General features: G+C 39.5%; 1 protein-coding gene across 19 annotated transcripts in view; it reads left to right on the top strand.

The window, feature by feature from the left end:
* LOC122632993 (tyrosine-protein phosphatase Lar) overlaps positions 1–20,000 on the top strand; it is a 484,453-nt gene that overhangs the window by 198,754 nt on the left and 265,699 nt on the right. For 15 of the 19 annotated variants that reach the window (XM_043820362.1, XM_043820363.1, XM_043820367.1 and 12 more), the window contains one exon: positions 11,587–11,725. In XM_043820362.1, coding sequence (XP_043676297.1) covers positions 11,665–11,725 — 61 coding nt within the window. In that variant the 5' untranslated portion in view covers positions 11,587–11,664. The other 4 variants (XM_043820366.1, XM_043820375.1, XM_043820365.1 and 1 more) reach the window with 3 other exon arrangements.

Here is a 20,000-nt window from a genome sequence, read left to right as displayed (position 1 = left end):
AAAGAAAGAAAGAAAGAAAGAAAGAAAGAAAGAAAGTCAGAGAGAGAGAGAGAGATAGCCAGTCGAATCCGTCAGTAGTTGGTACGTAAGCATTCAGAGCGACGCTTTTCAGACTTTCAGCCTGCAAGGCCTTCCTCCCTTCTCCTCTTCCTCCTTCTTTTCGTCCTCTTCTTCTTCTTCTTCTTCTTCTTTCTACTCCTGGCCACCCTTCCATCATCCCTGAAATCTCCTCTCGACGCGTCGCTCCTCTGCGGTCCCTTTGCCACTGACAATTGGATTCCTTGCACCACTCCCGTCGAGTTACAGATTTTTCCTTTCCGCGAAAATTTTCTTCGAGATTCGCCTTTGAGAACGAGAGGAAAGATATCCACCCCGTTCCCCTTCTTATCCTGTGAAGCTTCTAAGTACTATCCGCGAAAAGAAGCTTTCCTGGGAACGAATCTTCCTTCCGTTTCGTCCTTACCCTTTACTACCATCTTTCTCTATCTCTTTCTCTCTTTAACTCGTTCCAGGGTATCATCTCTCTCTCTCTCTCTCTCTCTCTCTCTCTCTCTCTCTCTCTCTCTCTCTCTCTCTCTCTTTCTTTCTCTCTCTTTCTGTCTATCTATCTCTCGTGCACTTCGCGAAATCAACTTTTCTTTGATTCTACCGACGATGGAGGACGTTCGAGAGCACTCTTCCGAAATCTCGTTAAAGACGGACCCTGCGAAAAATTCCCTTACCCTTATCAATCCTAACTATTAGTTTACGTTCTAAGATGAATTCGATATCGTTGTCTCGTTTAGAGGAAATAGAAATCCCTCCTATTCGGTCCTAAATCTCTTAGACGGATGAAATTATTGTTCCCAGCGTTTTATCGTAAAAATCCTTTTATTTTCTATTGTTACCCGTTTATACGATCTCCTACATTTTTATTATAGAAAATAAAAAAAATTACGAAATACATACATATATATATATATATATACACACACACACACACACATACATACTCCACATATATATACACATACATACATACATACGTAAGACCAATCCTTGTTCTTGCAGTGGCCGCCCGTTTCGATCGTTTCTCATAGGAAATAAAGTGCCATTTTCTCGTTCTCTGCCCGTTCGAGTCTCGCTTTTCAGTCAGGTTCGTGATCAAGACCATTAAAGGACTCGAAACGTGGAGTCGCACAGGAGTGGCTAGGACGGTGTGAGGGTTGAGGAATAGGTCGAAAGGTGGAAAAGCCGAGCTCTCGCCCGAAAGGGACTCAAATTCCTGCCACTTTCGTAATGATTTCTCGCGGCTTCGTGGCCGATAAAATGGGAACTTAAACGGTAACGACGGAAACCGGTTACCTAAATCATTTTCGTACGCGATGAAAATTTTCACCGCCATTTTCGTGGCCAACGAAAAAGAAAAGTCGATCCGCGAAAGGAAAATTCTTTTTTCCTTTTTCTAATCTCGTTTTTTTTTTCTTATTCTTTTTCCTTTTAATACGTATCTCTTTGTTTTTGCGGTTTGTTTTTGATTTTATTTTTAAACGATGTCACTAGAGAGAAAGAGAGAGAGAGAGAGAGAGAGATAAAGAAATACTTTGCTCTGTCATCGATATCCCATTAATCTCGTGGTCTCCGCTTATATAGACGTGGAACGAACGGTGACTCGCGTTCAATGACATTCGAGAATTACCATTATCGCAACGAGCCAACCCCTCTCTTGAATCGTTCGAAAGTTCATTAAGTAGATCGACGCGTCGCCGTCGGTGCCTCTACCACCGCCGTATCGGTTCCACGCGAGTCAAATTTACTTTGGAAACTGTGAAACACAATATAACTCTTTCCTCCCCTCTTCTTCTCTCTCTCTCTCTCTCTCTCTCTTTCTCTTTCACTGTCGTTGTCTCTCTTTCTCTCTCTTTCTCTCTATCTATCTATCCTATGGACGGTATATTCGAACGACGAACAACTAATTATCTACTTCGCCGTACCGCTCTTCAACCTTTGGGAAAAGAGCAGATAAAACGTCCAATCGAAAATCCCGATGCGTTTCGTAGGTGAAAACATTATTCAAACGTTACTCGTTACATTCCAAAGTACAATATTGTTCGTACCAATTGTTACATAGAGATTAATCGAGCTTACGAATTGACGTATTTCGTTGTACGAACTGGGAGGGAACGTTTTTACGATACGTAAAGAGGAATGGATTTTTTTGGTTGAAGGTATTTGTTTAGAAATATTATTGTCGATCGAAAAAGAAGATAAGATTATCGTGCAAGATCTAATCAAACTGGTTAGAGAGAAGGGGGGGGGGGGAGATAAGAAGAAGAGAAAGGAAAAAAACGAAGAAGAAAATGAAGAGGAAAAAGAAAAGAAAAAAATTGTGTGCAAAGGAAACGTTTTGTGTGTGTGTGTGTGTGTGTGTGTATGTGCGTGCACGTGTGCGTGGTGATAATTTTAAATTCTCGTTCGCATCAAAGAACGCAGAATTTTACATTTTCATGAAGAGAAAAAAAGAGACAAAGAGAGAGAGAGAGAGAGAGAGAGAGAGAGAGAGAGAGAGAAATTCAACGATTAGTCGCACGCGAGAGAGGCAACGCGTAGGTACGCGAACATAAGCAGAAGCTTGGTAAGGGTTGTCAAGGGGTTAGGAAAAGTGAGAAGGATGATGAAGAATAAGGAGGAGTTAAGGGTCGCGGTGGTTCCGCCGGTAATTTTCCGCCTGGTGGTCCCGGTAAATGTTTATTCATAAGTCGCTCGAATGTACGCGTCGTACGATTGTCGTAACCCCTTGCATCTTTCACCCCTTTGTCTATCTATCCTTCTCCCATCCATTTCTTTCTTTCTTTCTTACTTTGTTTTTTTTTTCTTTTTTTGTATTTCTTTTTCCTATTTCTTCATTCTTCTCTTTTATCTTTCTTTCTCTTTTTCTTTTCTTCCTTTTTACGAACGTGCTAATAGAGAAAAGTTACTCGATTCTTTTTCTTTTAATTTTTGGTTCATATATATATATATATATATTTTTGCATTCTTTATATTTAATCATTTTACGATTTGAACAGACGTATGATACGAGTGTACAAATATCGAATATAATATAAACGAGGGATAGCTGGACGACAGTGGTAGTTTCAATTTTAGATTATAGACTAGTTAGTTTGTTCCACTTACTATTTCTTTCTTTCTTTCTTTCTTTCATTTCTTTTCATTTCTCGTACCCATGCTTTTTTTCCTTCCCCTCATTTTCCTCGCCTTTCCATCCGCGTCTTCTAACCTTAATTTAAGAGTTCCAATGTACTCGAGACCTCCTTGCTTCCCGGTTATTCTTACGCTGGTTGTTATCTTTTGTTCGCATGAAAGAAAAGAGTAGGAGTAGCCGAGGACCGCGAATGGAAAACTGTGGCTCTCTCTCTCTCTTTTTATATATATATATATATATATATATATATATATATATATATACATATATATCTCGAAAGAGTAAGAGAAAGAGAAAGGGGTACGAGCAGAGGAAACTCGGAATAAGAGAAAAGAATGTGAACTGGCTCGCGGCTTGTATAGGGTGACGGGAGAAGAGGGTAGGAAGGGAGGGAGTTAGGAAGGGAAAGGGTTGTGCTCGGTGAGAGGAAAAGAGATGGCACGAGCTAGCTAAAGGATTTATATCTTTGTAAAAGAAGAAGAGTGTTCCAACGCTGACCAGGATATAGAACAAAAATTGTTTTTTAAAATCGTTCGTACGGAAATTGTTCTCTTTCTCTCTCTCTCTCTCTCTGTTTTATCTTTTTTTTTCTTTTCTTTCTTTCTTTCTCTTTTTTTTTGGGTAGAAGAATGGATGGAGGTGAGCATTTCATTATATACCATTTCCATTCTTAATTGGCGGAACAAGCTAGAACCTCAATCCGTCGAATAAAAATGCGATAGAATTTTAAATCGTCGACAACGACGACGTCGTCGTCGACGACGACCACGACGACGACGACGACGACGTTGAAAAGCGGATAAGCGAAACGGATACGGAACGGGGAGTCAGAGTCGTAGTGACAAAGTGCCGGAAACGAAACGCAAGTGCGACGATAAGTAGGTAAGTCCCGCCGAGTCGTATTAGATCGAGCCGCGACAATGGTTGTAAAAAAGATGCCGAGAGTTGGTGGCGATGATGGGAGGAGTCTACTGGTAAACCAGTGGAAGGAGTTATGGATGTGTGCCGATGATGATGATGATGATGATGATGATGATGATGATGATGATGATGATGATGATGATGATGATGATGATGATGATGATGATGATGACGGTGATGATGATAACGATGAAAATGGAAACGAAAGAAAACGTACGCGACTTCAAACCGTGCAAATATTTATCCGATAAATATTGTGATATCGATTTATATTTCAAGAAGCGAGACCGAATCGATAGAGCACGAACTTGAGCGCTTCTTTTTCCTTTTTTTTTTTTTTTTTTTTTTTCTCTTTTGTTGGAAAGAAACGAATCGGAAATGTTTTGACAACGATTACGATAAAATATAATAGAAGCGATGGGGTTTATGTGATTCGTACCATCGAATTAAACGCGAATTATTTTTTCTTTATTGTAATTTAATCGTTTCTCCTAGAATTATGATAGTAAACAATTCTATTGTGATTTTATTGGTATCGTTAAAGATATATAATATATATTAGTAAGGGAAATCGACCCGACCAACCCTTTTTACATTCTCCGAGTGGGGTTTCGTTAACTTAATTATGATTCGTCATCTTGCATGCGGTAATGTTTTACTTCGGCATACTTGTTTATCTTATCGTCATATCGTACTTCACTCCGATGCATTTTCTAGAATATTAAAGTCCTTCCGAGAAGGTAGTATTACGAAAACGTGTAGAGTTACTTGGGAGAAGAATAATTATCGATCACGTCTGCCTGAATCACTATGAAATTGTGGAAATTAAATAATTTCTTCTTCGAATCGCCGTACGAAGGACTGACGATCAGCTTTGATAAACCAAAAGAACGATATATTTTATATATATATATATATATATATATATATATATATATATATATTATATCATAGTTCTACGTGTATATACATATACATATATGTGTATATGTGTGTATATATGGTCGTAGTGGTTGTTCGAGCCAAAACGCGGAACTGATACTCCGGAAATGAGTTAGAGTGGTTTAATGATCGAGAGTGCGAGTGGCGATAACGAAGAGAGGCGGAAAGAGCTCTGGCGCGAGGCACAATGCCACAAACAAAGTAGATTACTCCCGATGCTATCGTAAATATTAATCGGCCATACTGAATAATGAATTGATGTCTCTTGCCTTTCACTCGATATAACTCGTAAAACTCGTCGTTTTTCGCTGCATTATACAGAAACGGTTTCGTAATCAAAACGACTTCCGTTTTTCTTTATCTTTGTGCTGTTCTTGTTCTTTTTTTAATCTTTTCTTCTCTCTCTCTCTCTCTTTTTTTTTTTTTTTCTCTCTTGGACTAATACCCAAGTATCGAATTAAGCACCGTTGTAGGACTTTACGTCAGTAATAATAACTGCGACAAATTTTGTTCGAAAAAAAAAAGTTCGTTGATCGATCGATCTATTTACGAGAATTCCATCTTAATAATATCTTATTAATATTGACGATAAATATATTTTATCATTTAAACGTGCAAACATATTCCTCTCAAATGTCAGCGTAAACCAAATCGTATTAATTAAAAAATCTGGAGATATATCGGAACGTCGATAGGACGTGTCGATGCCACGTGTGATTCTTTCGCGAATATTTCTCTGTTTTATTAATAATGTAAATCGATCGATCGATCTCTTAGAAGAAATACCGTCGCGTGAAGATCGACTTTTGGATTCGAAATAGAAATCCTCGTAGCGTATCACTGCTTCTCGCGGAAAAAAAAGAAGTATTTGACCGGAGATACGGATAAGGTTTGGTGGTGGGATGAGGTGAGAGAGTAGGGATAGGGATAAGGATGGGGTGGGATGGCATGGGATTGAGTAGAAGAGGGTGGTGGTGGTAAAGACACGATCCCGGCCGTTCCTATCACGTCCATCGAAGAGTTTGCGAGCGCGGCGCGGGGTGGAGCAAACTCTATATCGTTTACGTCGCATGCCAAGGAAGATACAGGACGGTCATGGATAGACACACTTGCACACTTGCAAAACAAAAGTATACCCGTACACTTACCTCTCAGAAAAATGGTCCCCAACCAGTACGTGTATGTCTGTCTCTCTTTCTCTCTTTTTTCTTTTTTCGAATTCGTTCTCTTTCTATCTTTTATTTTTTTCCCGCTCTCTCTCTCTCTCTCTCTCTCTGTCTCTCTGTCTCCCTTTCCCTTCCCTCCCTCTTTATCTCTCTCTCTCTCTCTCTTTCTCTCTCCATCTCGTTTCTACGCAGACGTCTAACGTACTCCCAGGTGCCCTCTGAGTTTCGCGGTTCGACGACGAACGGTCCAAGCTTTTTTCCTTTCTTTTCTTTTTCATAAATTTTTTTTCCTGATTCGCACATCGAGAACAACGAAAGCTGAGAAAAAGCTCGAAGGGCAAGAAGCATTTCCTCCCTCCCTCTCTCTCTCTCTCTTTCTCTCTCTATTAGTTCCTTGAATCCTGCTTCCACTCTTCGCGTCTCTTTCTCTATCAAATTTATTTCGCGGAATTTGACGACCCGTTATCAATTATCGTTACTTTTCGTGATCTATTAAACATCCTCGTGGCCGGCTTCGTGGACCATGGGGATGCATCGCGGCCGTCCCTGGGAGTAGTACCACGCGGACAAACATCAAGGTAGAAACTGCGATACGTCGGGTTGGCAGAATACGACGGCTCACCCCGGACATCCCCCTTACTTGCTGGACGCATGCGTCGCTTTGAAAGCGTGCCTGAAACGACCCCTACCAGATGCAGCGGCTATCCCGTTCGGAACGTTTTACTTGTACCTTTTCTTCCTAGTCCTCCTACCTCCTCCTACCTCCTCCTATCTCCCACTACCTCCCACTACCTCCCACTATCTCTCCTACCTTCTACCCGCTACTCTTTACCTCCCTTACCTTCACCCGGCTGGCTGAAGCCGTCGTACCTACTAGCATCTCTTGGCCACCCCATTTCCTCCTTCTCACCGTCTATTTCTCCTTGTGCTATCACTTTCTTCTTCTATCTTTCTCTGTCTCTGTCTCTCTCTCTCTCTCTCTCTCTCTCTTTCTCTATCATTCTGTCTCTCTTCTTTCTCGAAAGTCATCCCTCGAAAATCCTCTTACTCAAGGATGAAACTCACGAAAACCGAGTCACGTTCCCTGTCGGCACGTTCAAAATTCGAGACCCTCGCGGAGCTATTCGATGAAAACGAGACAAAAGACTGAAAACGAGATGAAAATTACGGTACGTGAAGAGAAGTGAGTTAGAAGGAATGAGGATGAAGAGAGAGATGGCTCGTCGAGAGAAAATGAGAGAAAGAGAGAGAGAGAAGATAAAAGAAAAAAGAATCAAAGAAAGAGAGAGCGAGAGAGAGCGAGAGAGAGAGAGAAGAAACGGCGAAAAGTCTTTCGATCGGCTATGAAATCTCGCCTGGCGCGAATTCGTACGTGAGGGGATGATCGCGAAGTCGTTGGGGTCGTGCGCTTGCGCGTGAGCCTTCCGGTAAGAGCGGAGGGGGTGCTGTCGGGGGGTATGGGGGTGAGTCAGTCAGGCCGCAGCGCGCGTTCAGAAAACTACCCTCAACGCGGTCTTAACATACTCGCCGGGAATTTTTTAATTCGTGCTTACGCGTTGTATATCGTTGGGAATATTTTCTTTCTCTTTTTCTCTCTCTCCCTTTTCCCCTTGTCTCTCTCTCTCTCTCTCTCTCTCTCTCTCTCTATTTCTCTCTGTCTCTTTTCCTGTTTCTTTTCATCGTCGTCCCTTTTTCTCTCTCTCTCTTTCTCTTTCTCTCTCTCTCTCTCTCTCTCTGTCTTTCTTTCTTTTCCTCTCTTTCTCCCTCTCTCTCTCTCTCTCTCTCTCTTTATCTCTTTCTGTCTCTTTTACTCCTTTTCTATACCTTTCTTTTTTTTTTATACAAAAGATATCGTCGTTCGATGGAACGATCGAAGAGGAAAGAAGTTTCGACATGATCCTAGCTAACAGAATCGTCCAATAATCGTCAATTAACGAAGGCAGGAGAAGAGAGAAGAAAGAATCGTTGGAAAAAAGATTCGAAGAGGTCGATCGGGTCGTTATATACCCGATGAATTCGTTGAACTTCTGTGGTGCATTGGTGTTAAATATTTAATATTAATAATCGTAATACCAGCTGTCGGAAAAATGAGAGAGCTCGTGGACGACGTCGTATTAGACGGTCGTAGGAATAGGATTAAATTCGTTCCCATCGTGTTTCGTCGTGCGACAACGGTGACATGTGAGAGAAGAGTATAAAATGAAATAAAAAATAGGACGTCGGGCGCGTCGGGTGTCGGAGGAAGGAAGGAAGGAAGGAAAGAAGAAAGGAAGGAAGGAAAATTGAAAGAAGGGTGGTGCGGTTTCGAAGGATCATCGGTGTATTGGTGCGTTAATAGTTTTCAAATGGGGGAGAGAGAGAGGGAGAAGAGAGAGATAAAGGACACGAATTAAATTGAAGAAGAAGAAAAAAAAAAAGAACGAGCGACGAAGAATCGATTGAAAATTTTCTTCTTTGTGCTGAGAAACGAGACTTTTTTTTTTTTTGAAAATTCGAGAAAAAATACGTCGTGAGTTGTGTTTTCCGAGTTAATCGTTATGACGTTTCGCGAGTGTACGAACGATCTTAATCGTATTCAAGAGACATATTTCACGTTATTCTTTGTCGAATCGATCGGATTAAAATAAGCACGAGAAGGTTTCGACGGTCGAACGGTGTACATATTTTCTATATACTCAGTATCCCTCGATGCGTCCTCGTCTAATCGGCCGACGTATCTTTGAAAAAAGAGGTCCGTCGGAAATTGTCTGGTCTTGATGGAATTTTCGAGTTTCACGAGTCAAGAATTACCAAGGAATTAAAAATAATAAGCGGAAGAAAACACGAAGAGAAATAAAGGGACAGATAAATAGCTAGAAAGAAAGAAAGAAAGAAAGAAAGACAGACAGACAGACAGATAAATGAATGTATAGAGAAAGGGAGAAAGAGAGAGAGAGAGGGAGAGAGAGAGAATGATAGAGAGAGAGAGACACGAAGTTTTTAAAGATTTCATCGGAAGACTTAAAGCGGCTTAAAGTTATGCCGTATAAGACGTTGGTGGTGGAGTTAAGAAAAAGTTAAGATAAAAGTGGGAGGGTGGTAGTGGGGGAAAAAGAAAAATTAAAAAAAAAAGAAAGGAAAAGAAAATAAAGACAGCAGCGAGAAAAAAGAAGATAGCAAAAGATAGATAGATAGATAGATAGCTAGATAGATAGATAGATAGATATGTAGACAAAGAGAAAGGAGAAAAGAAATTAGACGAATAAAAAAAGAAAGAAAGAAAGGAAGAAAGAAAGAAAGAAAGAAAGAAAAAACATGAAAAGTTTAGGAGGTAAAGAGGAGGGATGGTAATAAAGCCAGGGAGGAAGATAGTCATGGCGTATAAACGTCGCGATTTAGTCTCTTAACGCACGAGTGAGAATTTGAGAAATTTCGCGGTCTAATCCGATGCTCGGCGGGTCCGAGGTAACGAGGAACGGAGGAAGAAGAAGAGGAAGAAGAGGAGAAGTGGCAGGAGGAGGAGGAAGAGGAGGAGGAGGAAGAGGAAGAAGAGGAAGAGGCAGAAGAAGAGGAGGAGGAGGAGGAAGAAGAAGAAGAAGAGAAGGAAGAAGAAGCTAACCCTCGGTTCGTTGCTTGAAAATCCTTCCTCGATTAAGGAGGAAAAGGATTCTTCTCTGCCGTTAGTCGGCGTTACGGAGAGAGAACCCGAAAAAATATGGGATGGTCGTGGAATCACAGAAAGAAAGTGTCGAGATAATCGTTTCGAGAAGCGTCGCCGCCCTCAAGGATGAGGAAGCTTTGCTGAGGAAGCTAAAAACGTAATAACGGAAGGAGGAAACGATATAAGAGCGTTTCCGTTCCTCCCACGTCTTTCTGTGTCGTCATCTTTCTCTCTCTCTTTCTCTCTCTCTCTTTCGTGCGGCGAAAAGAGAAAGGATAGAGTTAGTTAGTTAGTTAGTTAGGAGAGTACGTAGGCGATCGGTGGTTACGATTCTTTTTCCGTTTCCTTTTCTTTTGGTTTCCTTTTTTTTTTTTTATATATATATATTTTCTTTTTGCTTCTCGAAAAGAAATCATCGATAGGATAAAAGGACGAGGAGAGTGAGAGTGAGAGTGAGTGAGAGGAAGAAGAAGAAGAGAGAGAGAAAAGAAAGAAAAGAAGAGAAAGAAAAGAAGAGAAAGCTTCTAATCGGAAGAACAGCCAGTATCTCCGTGAGAGAGGATCTGTATCGAGGAGGTGATTCTTAAGAATAAGAAGAGAAATAAGAAGGAAGAGGAGGATTCGTATCGAGTTTTCTCTCTTTCGGTCGTTACCGAGTCGGCGTTTTCCCGAAAGCTTTTGAAATCGATTGTCGACGTTATATCCCAAAGAATCGTCTTATTCGTCGGTGCATACGGACACGCGGGAAGACGAGAGGAGAAGGGTAGAAGGTGGAGCGCGGAGAAAGGATGTAAATAAATTCGGGAAAAATCGAGCTATCGGTTCCCCGTTGGAGAACGCGATCAAGGAAAACGCGATCTCTCTAACGTTAGTAAGGGAGAAGGGCAAGAACGAAAACGGAGGACGTAGGGACGTAGTGGGAGTCTTGAAACTCGAAGGAACAACATTCGTGGCATTCCTTTCGACATAGTCGAGTTACGAAGGCGTTTTCCTTTGAAAGCCGACGTATTTACATTATATATATGTGTATATATATATATATATATTTCTCTCGACGATACGTTTCGAATAGCCGCGCGTCTCCGATTTTCTCTTCTCTTTTTTTCTATCGCATCGTTTATAGTCTTTGCTGATTCAAAAGCACAAGTATTATTCTTAATCCTTTTTTTTTTTTTTTTTTTTTTTTTTACGAGTAATTCGCGTTTTAAGAGCAGCATCATCCCTCTTCCGTATATATTACACACACACACACACATATGTATATACATACTTATATATAACTTTGGTATTCCTTTCTCCTTCTTCTGCATCTTCTTCTTCTTCTTCTTCTTCGTCTTCCTCTTCCACTTCGAACGATACTCACGGACAATATTACAAGCAAGCAGAAAGAGGACGATAAAATAAGGATCGATATACGTATACCGCTCGAGAATAAAATTTCTTTCGTTATCGTTATCGTATTACGATATCGTGTAACATCTCGAACGTCTCGAGATCACAGTGAAAGAGTTTTTCGTACGTTCGTTTTATTTTTCTTGTTTCTTTCTTTCTTTTTTTCTCTATTTTTTTTTTTTTTTTTTTTTCTTTTTTTCATCGTCAAATACGTCGATTTACTATACACGTCAGCAACGTCTTTACCATTCGTCGATTCGTTGGCCCTTCTGTGACAAGAGAGGGCTCAAAGTGAAAGGTGGTATGTTATATGACGAGGGTGATTTGTTTTTTTTTCATAGGTGCCACGCCGGGACGGTGTTGTTAAGTGTGCAGTGATCACGGGTGACCGAGGAAAGACGAGAAAGAGGGTGGTCAATATGACTCCTATCTTCCTCGTTCTGTTGGTGGCAATCGACCCGATTATCGCGCAGAATGGTGGTGAGTAATCGACCAGAGAAAAATATTAGTGCGTTTAAAAAAAAAAAAAAAAAAAAGAAAAAATAAATAAATGACTCTTCTCCGGACACGCGACGATATATAAATATCAAATAAATGGACAATGAACTATAAACTGTAAATTGTGGACGATTCAACGATGATAAAGACTGTCTTATCATAATCCGAACTGACATCGAACTGAAAAAGAGACTCATTACGTGAAACTTTGTTGTTGTTAATCGTCCATGGTGTTTCGTCGAGAAGAGTCGAACCCAACGAGACAATTACTTATTTTCCGATTGTATTTTGCATGTTAGTAGTAATCGTAAGATGTCGTAAAACTCAATTTCGCGACCCTCGTATATATCCTTGTTTATATACGCGCATATATATATATATATATATGTGTGTTCTTTTTTTAAATACTTTTTTTTTTCCTCTCTTTACTCGTTCGATTTCTAACGCGCCATCGAATATTTCGTGCGTGAGAAAGCGAGAAAAAACGAAAAAAAAAAAAACAAGGGATAAACAATAGCAAAAGAGGACAAAAATTCGATTCCCGTCGATACACGGGGAAGAAGGACAAATTCGTAAATCAATCGGGAACGAAGGGTGTTCGTCGTGCCGTCGACAATACTGTTCGAATTTTCGCGGCTTTTTTTCTTTCTTTCTTTTTTCTTTTTTTCGAAGCACCACGGACGACACGCCATCCCGGGTCGGTATCATCCATCCATTCGAAGAGAAATCGAATGGAGAGATAGTCGCGAAAGAATCGAATCGTGTTTGTCCGTTCGACGAATCCTGATCTCCGTTAACCGTTTATACGGAGCAAATCCTCGTGAAACGAGGATAAAAGGAAGATATTCGAAGGAAGATGTTGTGTTACCGTTGTTGTTTGAAAACTCGTACTCGGGGAGAGATGTGTTTTGTTCGTCCAATTGGAGGCCAACGAAATGCGAAGGCTTATGGACTTTTTAAGGACGGAAGAGACTGTACAACGATAAGACGCAAACGACGAAACGAGGCAACACGCTAATTAGCCTTGGGTCTCCTTATTCCATTCTTATTTTATATGCTTACGTATATATATATATATGTTAAATATATTTTATAGATTTTATATATAGATTTATATATATATATATATATATATATATGATGAATGAATATATATGTTTTCTTTTTCTACATAAAAAGATTCCTTTTTTTTTTTTTTTTTTTTTTCGTAAAAAAAAAATCAATCGACGAATGAATTAATCGAATCAAAGAATACGAAAAACCTCTATCTATCTCTATCTCTATCTCTCTCTCAGGTCTTGCAATATCGAGGAAGAGAGAGAGAGAGAGAGAGAGAGTTTCGGTACTTCGAATCAGTTTTGGTTTGCGATCATTAAGCGCTAATCTGTCGCGGCAGTTGGCTAATCCAGCGGAGCTTTACGCCCAGTCCGTAATGACGATGATACATACCCCCCGGCATTTCGGTCAATTAATTACGTCGCTTCCTAATCCTAATTCGATTGTCGGAAAGCCCACCAACCGGATTTCGATTGCTCGTCGCGAACGACGATCTCATGCGAGAACATTAAACGAGCAAAGCCGATCTTCGGCGATCACAGTGACGCAGGGGTGGATCGTTTGATCCATTCGGCTCTATCTCGTCTTAGAGTTACGTCAAACCTATAGAGATCTCTGTTTCATGGCGAATGGACGCCTAATTGATACGTTCGGATGGATTAATTTTATCGGCTAATTTATTTCTCCCAGTAAGATATATATATATATATATATATATATATATATATTATCGGAGAAGGATATATATATATATATATATATATATATATGTATATCTCATTTATTTCTTCCAATAAAATATATATATATATATAATATATATCGGAGAAGGATATATATGTGTGTATGTATATGTATTATCTGAGAAGAGAAATGAACTATCGTTCATTATATTTAAGAGAGATTAATTAGATTATTAGAAATGATTAAAGTTAGCAGTAATAATATTTGAAAGGATACATATATTTCCTACGTATTAATTTCGACGAAGCATTTGACACGGATTTTGTATTTTCATAAATCTCTCTCTCTCTCTCTCTCTCTCTCTCTCTCTCTCTCTCTCTCTCTCTCTCTCTCTCTCTCTTTCTCTCTCTTTATCGTATATCCGATTGAAACGATATTGTAAAAGAAATAAAAATCTAAAGCTTGCAGTCAACATAAAGAAAGAGAGAAAGAGAAATAGAGAGGGAAAGGGAGTGAAACGAACGATTCGTTCCTCTTTAAGAAATCAACTTGAAGGCAACGTATACAGGTTACGATACATACGTATAGTCAGGTATATAATTTGAAGCCCTTGTCGAAAGTAAAACAGTCGTCTAGGGAAACCTCACGTTTCTCCTGAGACTGGCTAGGAGATTAGTAACTAAAAATAATATGCCAAACGAAGAAGAAGACGAAGAAGAAGTAGAAGAAACAGCAAGAATAAAGAAAAAAAAAAAAAAAAAAGTAAAGAATTTCGCTTTTGCTCTCTCGTGTCTGTTTGTTTGTTGTTTTTTTATTTACATATTTTTTTCTAACTTTTCTTTTTTTTCATTCTTCCTTTCTTCTTCTTCTCTCTCTCTCTCTCTCTCTCTCTTTCTCTCTCTCTCTCTCTCTCTCTCTCTCTCTCTCGTAGACGATAAAAGACGAAGAATTCGTCGAAAGCACTTCGAGACGTCGAACTCCATTCAGCTTTCAAATAAGCCTCCGTGTAAATGGATAGAACGAAACGCAGGAAAAACGAGATCGATATTTTCGCTTTAAAAGATTCAACCGGCAAATGGAATTATTCTCGAGCCTTTCCTTCGTCGAAAGCTAAAGATAGGTGCGCGGTGGTGCGGAGAGTGGCGTGTGTCGGTGGTGGATAGAAGGAACTGCTTGGAAAATTTCGAGCATCGCGCTAGAGAAGGAGGAAGAGGAGGAGTCTCTTTTTATGAAAGATTTCTATATCAATTCGTGGCCCCCTTTTTTCTCTCCTCCCCCTCCCACCCCACCCCCCACCTTCCCAGGCGAATGAAAATCCTTTGACACGGATCGCACATTATCTTTTATCTTCTTCTTTCTCTCTCTCTCTCTCTCTCTCTCTCTGTCTCTCTCTTTCTCTCTTTCTCTTTCTCTCTTTCCGTTTACAGTAGGACTGTAAAATGGGGTTGCTAGGATGAAAACGAGCCATTTCGGAGGCTCTCCATTGGCTGAAACGAAGGACGTTAGATTCGATCGGTGTAGAACGAATGATTTTTCCCGGTGGAGTTACTTATTCGAATTCAATAGCTTCGCTTTTCACAATTCTGTTCATTTCAGAGAGAGAGAGAGAGGAGAGAGAGAAGAGAGGAGAGAGAGAGAGAGAGAGGAGGGGAGAGGGAGGGAGGAAATGTCATGGACGCGAGGGAAATCCGCGTTTGCGATGCGTTTCTCTTTCTATATTTCTTTTTTTTTTTATTCTCCTCATTCATTCCTCTTTCATTTTTTTTCTCTTTCTTTCCTATCTATATTTCTTCCTTCTCTCTCTCTCTCTCTCTCTCTCTCTCTCTCTCTCTTTCTTTTTTAATTCATACGCGTTCACCTAGTTGGATCGATGCGCGTAGTCTCATCGAAAATTGGCACTAGCCAAGAGACAGAATAGAAAGTGGCAGCTTTATGTTACCGTTCGAATAGGAATAGAAGAAGACGGAGAGGAAAGGCGACCGCAAAAGATAAAAAGGGTAAGAAGGGAGAAAGAAGAGAGAAAGATAGAGATAGTTAGAGAGATAGAGAGATAGAGAAAACGAGAAGAGTGTGAGGATGGAATCCATAGTTAATGCGGATCCGTTCTGTCCGCCGCCCTGTCTGCCTCGAGGAGAAGCGAAGCAGTTGAGGTCGACTGCGAAGATTTCCTCGGAGGCTCTCTTTTTCTTTCTTCTTTCTTCTTTCCTCTTTCTTCTTTCTTCTTTCTTCTTCTTTTTATTTTCGTAGAAATGCACCTAGATAGACGTCTCTTACCATCTCTTTCTATTTCTCTTTCTCTCTTTCTCTCTTTCTCTGTCTCTCTGTGTCTCTGTCTCTGTCTTTCGTATTCACGACGTAATATCAAGACTCGTGAAAAGTCGACAGTCGAATTGGATCGTTATCTCGAAATGGAGAAGAAAGAAAAAAGGGAGAGAGAACTTCGTAATTAATAATCTTAGATTTATGGTTTTATTACGACATTTTTATTTGAATTATTTTCTTGTTGTCGATCAAACGAAATTTTCTTTTCTTTCCTTTTTTTTGTTTTTTTTTGTTTTTTTTTTTTTTTGTTTTTCTACCACTTCGATCCAGTCAATCTCTATTATCTCGATAATTTTTTAAACGAATACGTCTAAATATATAGACGAGTTTGGAATATTTGACAAGCGTAATAAGAAATGTATTTCTTTCTAATCGAATCGTCAAAAACTAGACACTAGGATGATAGAGCGAAATCGATCGAGATCATCGAATAACAACGTTCTTTGCACGAGAAGCCCCTGTCAAAAATTTGAACCACTCGTTATTTATATCGTCATATCAGACGCGATAATTTACGCTCGACGCGTCCCGTTACATCGGACATTTCGAATCTGATCGCTGTGCTCTGTGGCTCGGCATCGTCAAACTTTTTTGCTTTTTGTTTGTTTTCCTGTTTTTTTTCCCGTTTGTTTGTTTTTCCTTTTTTTTTTTTTGTTTTTTGTTTTATCGACGATCGATCCTATCGAACGAGCGAGTTTTCGCGAGATAGCAAGCAACTCTCGTTCTGCTAGGTAGCATGGTCGAAATCTCCATAAAAAATTTTCAACCAAGATACCTACCTAACTTTTCGAATATCGAACTCGTTCGTGTCCAACAGAAAAAAAAAAAAAAAGAAAATATATACACACGCGCGCACAAATCATACTATTACATTTAATTAAAAGAAGAAGAAAGAAAAGAAAAAGAAAAAAGAAAGAAAGAAAGAAAGAAAGAAAGAAAGAAAAGAAAAGAAAAGAAAAGAAAAAGGATCAAAGATTCGTAGAACGAACGCGTCTAAAAATTTCTAAGTTAAAATTTTCTCCTTACATCTCGTATACTTGTGTAATCGTTTAAAAATGAAAGAGTATAGAAGGGAGTACACAAGAGTACAGAAAAATATTATAGTGCTCTTAGTATGGATCGACGTACTTAAGTACGTGTGCGTGTGAGAATAAAAAAAAAAAGGAGGAAAAAAAAGAAAAAAAAAGAGAGAGACAGAGAAAGAGAGAGAGAGAGAGAGAGAGAGAGAGAAAGAGAAAGAGAGAAAGAAAGATCGCGAAGATAATCGTATAGCGGCAACCCTTACGTATGCAGTCACGTCGAAGTGGCTCGCAGGACGGTCCGACGATAAAATAGAAAAGTTAGTGGAGCAGTTTTATGGGAGCTTTAGCCTTGCGAGATCCTCGCGATAGGGACGAGCCTTCTACTCTTTTTCCTCTTTTCTCTCTCTCTCTCTCTCTCTCTTTTTTTTTTCTTTTTTCTTTCTTTTTCTCTCGTTTCGGCATCACTTCAAGATCCTCACCCTTTTCCCTTTCCTACCATCCCTATCCAACCAACCGTCGAGTCTTTTATGGTATCGAACGCGTGTCGTCGGGATGAGTCGGTCTAGACTCTCTCTCTTTCTTTCTTTTTCTTTTTCTTTCTTCTTCTATCTCTTTCTTTCTTTCTTTCTTTCTTTCTTTTTCGTCTTTCTCTTTTTCTTTCTCTTTCTTTCTCTCTTTAGTTCTTTCTCCTCTCGAACGTAACACACGAAACGATGCCGGCACGGTAGCGATGTGTTCCTTTGGGTGGGGAGACTTTTCGAGGGGTTGAGGCGAGAGCGTGGCTCAACCGCAACATTCTCGGGTTTATACCACCGTCGTGAACTTCCCTTCGGATTTAGGATTAGCCACGATAGGCGGTAGAACCTCGTTCCTGTGATTTAAACTGATTTTCCTTCCTCTCTCTCTCTCTCTCTCTCTGTCTCTCTTTCTCACTCTCCTCGAGCACTCTCTTTCCATTTTCCATATAACAACTTTTAGTACATAAATGCATTGTATGCACGTAGATGTATACATATACGATACTAAAATATAAATTTCATTTTGTTTCATACACGCAAACACACATACATACATACATACACAGACACACACGTATACTCTCTTTACTCTCTACGAAGAACACGAATAATCATCATCGAAATATCGTTTTTAATATATAAACTGGTCTCAGTGTGAGTTATACGCGTAGAACATGTTTGGGGTTTTAAACGGAATTGATTCGATTTCGACGTATCGAAAAGAGGGAGGACGGTTGACCGTGGAAGAGAGGGATGCAGAGGAGGGATGAAAAAGAAGAGGAGACGAGAGAACGAGAAACGGAAGTAAAAGGAAGCTTGAAAAAAAAAGGGAGCGAATGCTCCAACGACATTTCCCTTTGGCATCGGTTGGAAAAGTGAATCTTTTTTTTTTCGTCTTCCATCTCTCTCTCTCTCTCTCTTTTTTCTTCTTTGCTTTTTTTATCCTGCTAAAAGGTCATGCCAAAAGGGGGAAAAAGGAAAAAAGTGCGTACAGTTTTCAGCACGAAATAGACATCCGGATGGTTTTCGACTCTCGCGAGGCTGCGTTACGTCGAGAAAGAAATCGAGGCTGAACTTTCGAAAATACGTTGACCGTGCTAATTCGTAAACGCATTGCTGTCCAACCTTCTCTCTTTCTCTCTCTCTCACTCTCTGTTTCTCTCTCTCTCTCTCTCTTTCTGTCTGTCTGTCTGTCTGTCTGTGTATCTGTCTATGTATCTATCTCTCTCTCTCTCTCTCTCTCTCTCTCTCTCTCTCTCTCTGTTTCTCTCTTTCCCTTTCTCTTCTACCCCTTTTCACGATTTATAGGTAGGCAAAGTGCAATTCGGTGTTACGCTCGAATTGGTGTCTCATCAGACATGCACTCGGCAACGTACCATCCTCGTCTAATTGACGCATAAGTTCGTCGAATAAAAAGAGAGAGAGAGAGAGGTAGATAGAAAGGAAATTTGCGATTTTTCGAGGCCAACTTTGACATCATTTCTAGTTTTACGCTTAGATCGTGTAATTTCGAAGAATAATCGAAATAAATCGATATATAATTCGTAATTATAACGTTTAGCAATTTCAATCCAACGATCGTTTAATAAATCAATCATTTGGGAATAGTGTTGCAGATGATTTTCAGTATCCGACTATGAAAGTTTAAAGTTAAAGTTTATCGATTAAGTTTACTCGTTGATATACTCTTTCTCTCTGTCTCTGTCTCTCTCTCTCTCTCTCTCTCTCTCTCTCTCTCTCTCTCTCTCTCTCTCTCTCTCTCTCTCTCTCTCTCTCTTTAATTTCTCCGAAAAGAGAGAATGATCGGACCGTATTTAAATTGCGATTCGTCGATTAACGTTTTACCATTTAGGCGCGCGTCCTCCCTTCGTTTGCATTAATTCTATCTCGTCATCTAAAGAAAAGGGAACGGTGTACCGTAACTAACGATCCTCGTGATCTCGTCGCGCTTCGCCGCTTTTAGAAAAAGAGAAAAAAAGGAACAAAAAAAAGGGGGAAAAAAAGGTAGAAAAAAAAAACACATTCTTTATCGTAAGTCTTGTTTTCCGGTCGATTAGTATTAAAAGTCTTATCGTATATATATGTGTGTGTGTGTGTGTGTGTGTGTTTCTTTTTTCTTATTTTTTTCCATCTTTTTTATTTTAGTTATTTATTTATTTATTTTTGTTTTTCTCTCTCTCTCTCTCTCTTTTTTCTAATAGAACCTAAGCCATTTCGCGCTCAACGTAAAAAGTCCTGAAGGAAAATGGTTCTCGCGTGATTTTTTGTTCGTCGAGTGAATAAGCGTTCCAATCACGATCGCCTATTCGAATATTTCTTTATGTAACTAGGCCCGTATATAAAACGAGTTATAACGTTGCGAACGCTCGAGTACTTCGTCAACGTTTCGACGATGATTGATTCAAGTGCGAGTTTGTTCTACGAGAATATAGTTTTGGTGAATTTTAAGATAGAGAGAGAAAGATAGAGATAGAATGATCGCGTGCGAAGGAAATGCATGTATTCTTCGAGCTAATTCTTTTTTTTTGTTTTACATATAATTTTCTCATTTATATTTCATTTCTACAAAAAAAAAAAAAAAAAAAAGAAAAAGAAAAGAAAAAAAGAGAAAAACAATAAAAAAATTATCTGAAAGCTGGTAGTTATAAACGTCAG

Source organism: Vespula pensylvanica, chromosome 11 (genome assembly GCF_014466175.1).
Source record: "Vespula pensylvanica isolate Volc-1 chromosome 11, ASM1446617v1, whole genome shotgun sequence".
In the NCBI taxonomy this organism is placed as follows: Eukaryota; Metazoa; Arthropoda; class Insecta; order Hymenoptera; family Vespidae; genus Vespula; species Vespula pensylvanica.
This window is presented reverse-complemented; position numbering and strand designations above follow the sequence as displayed.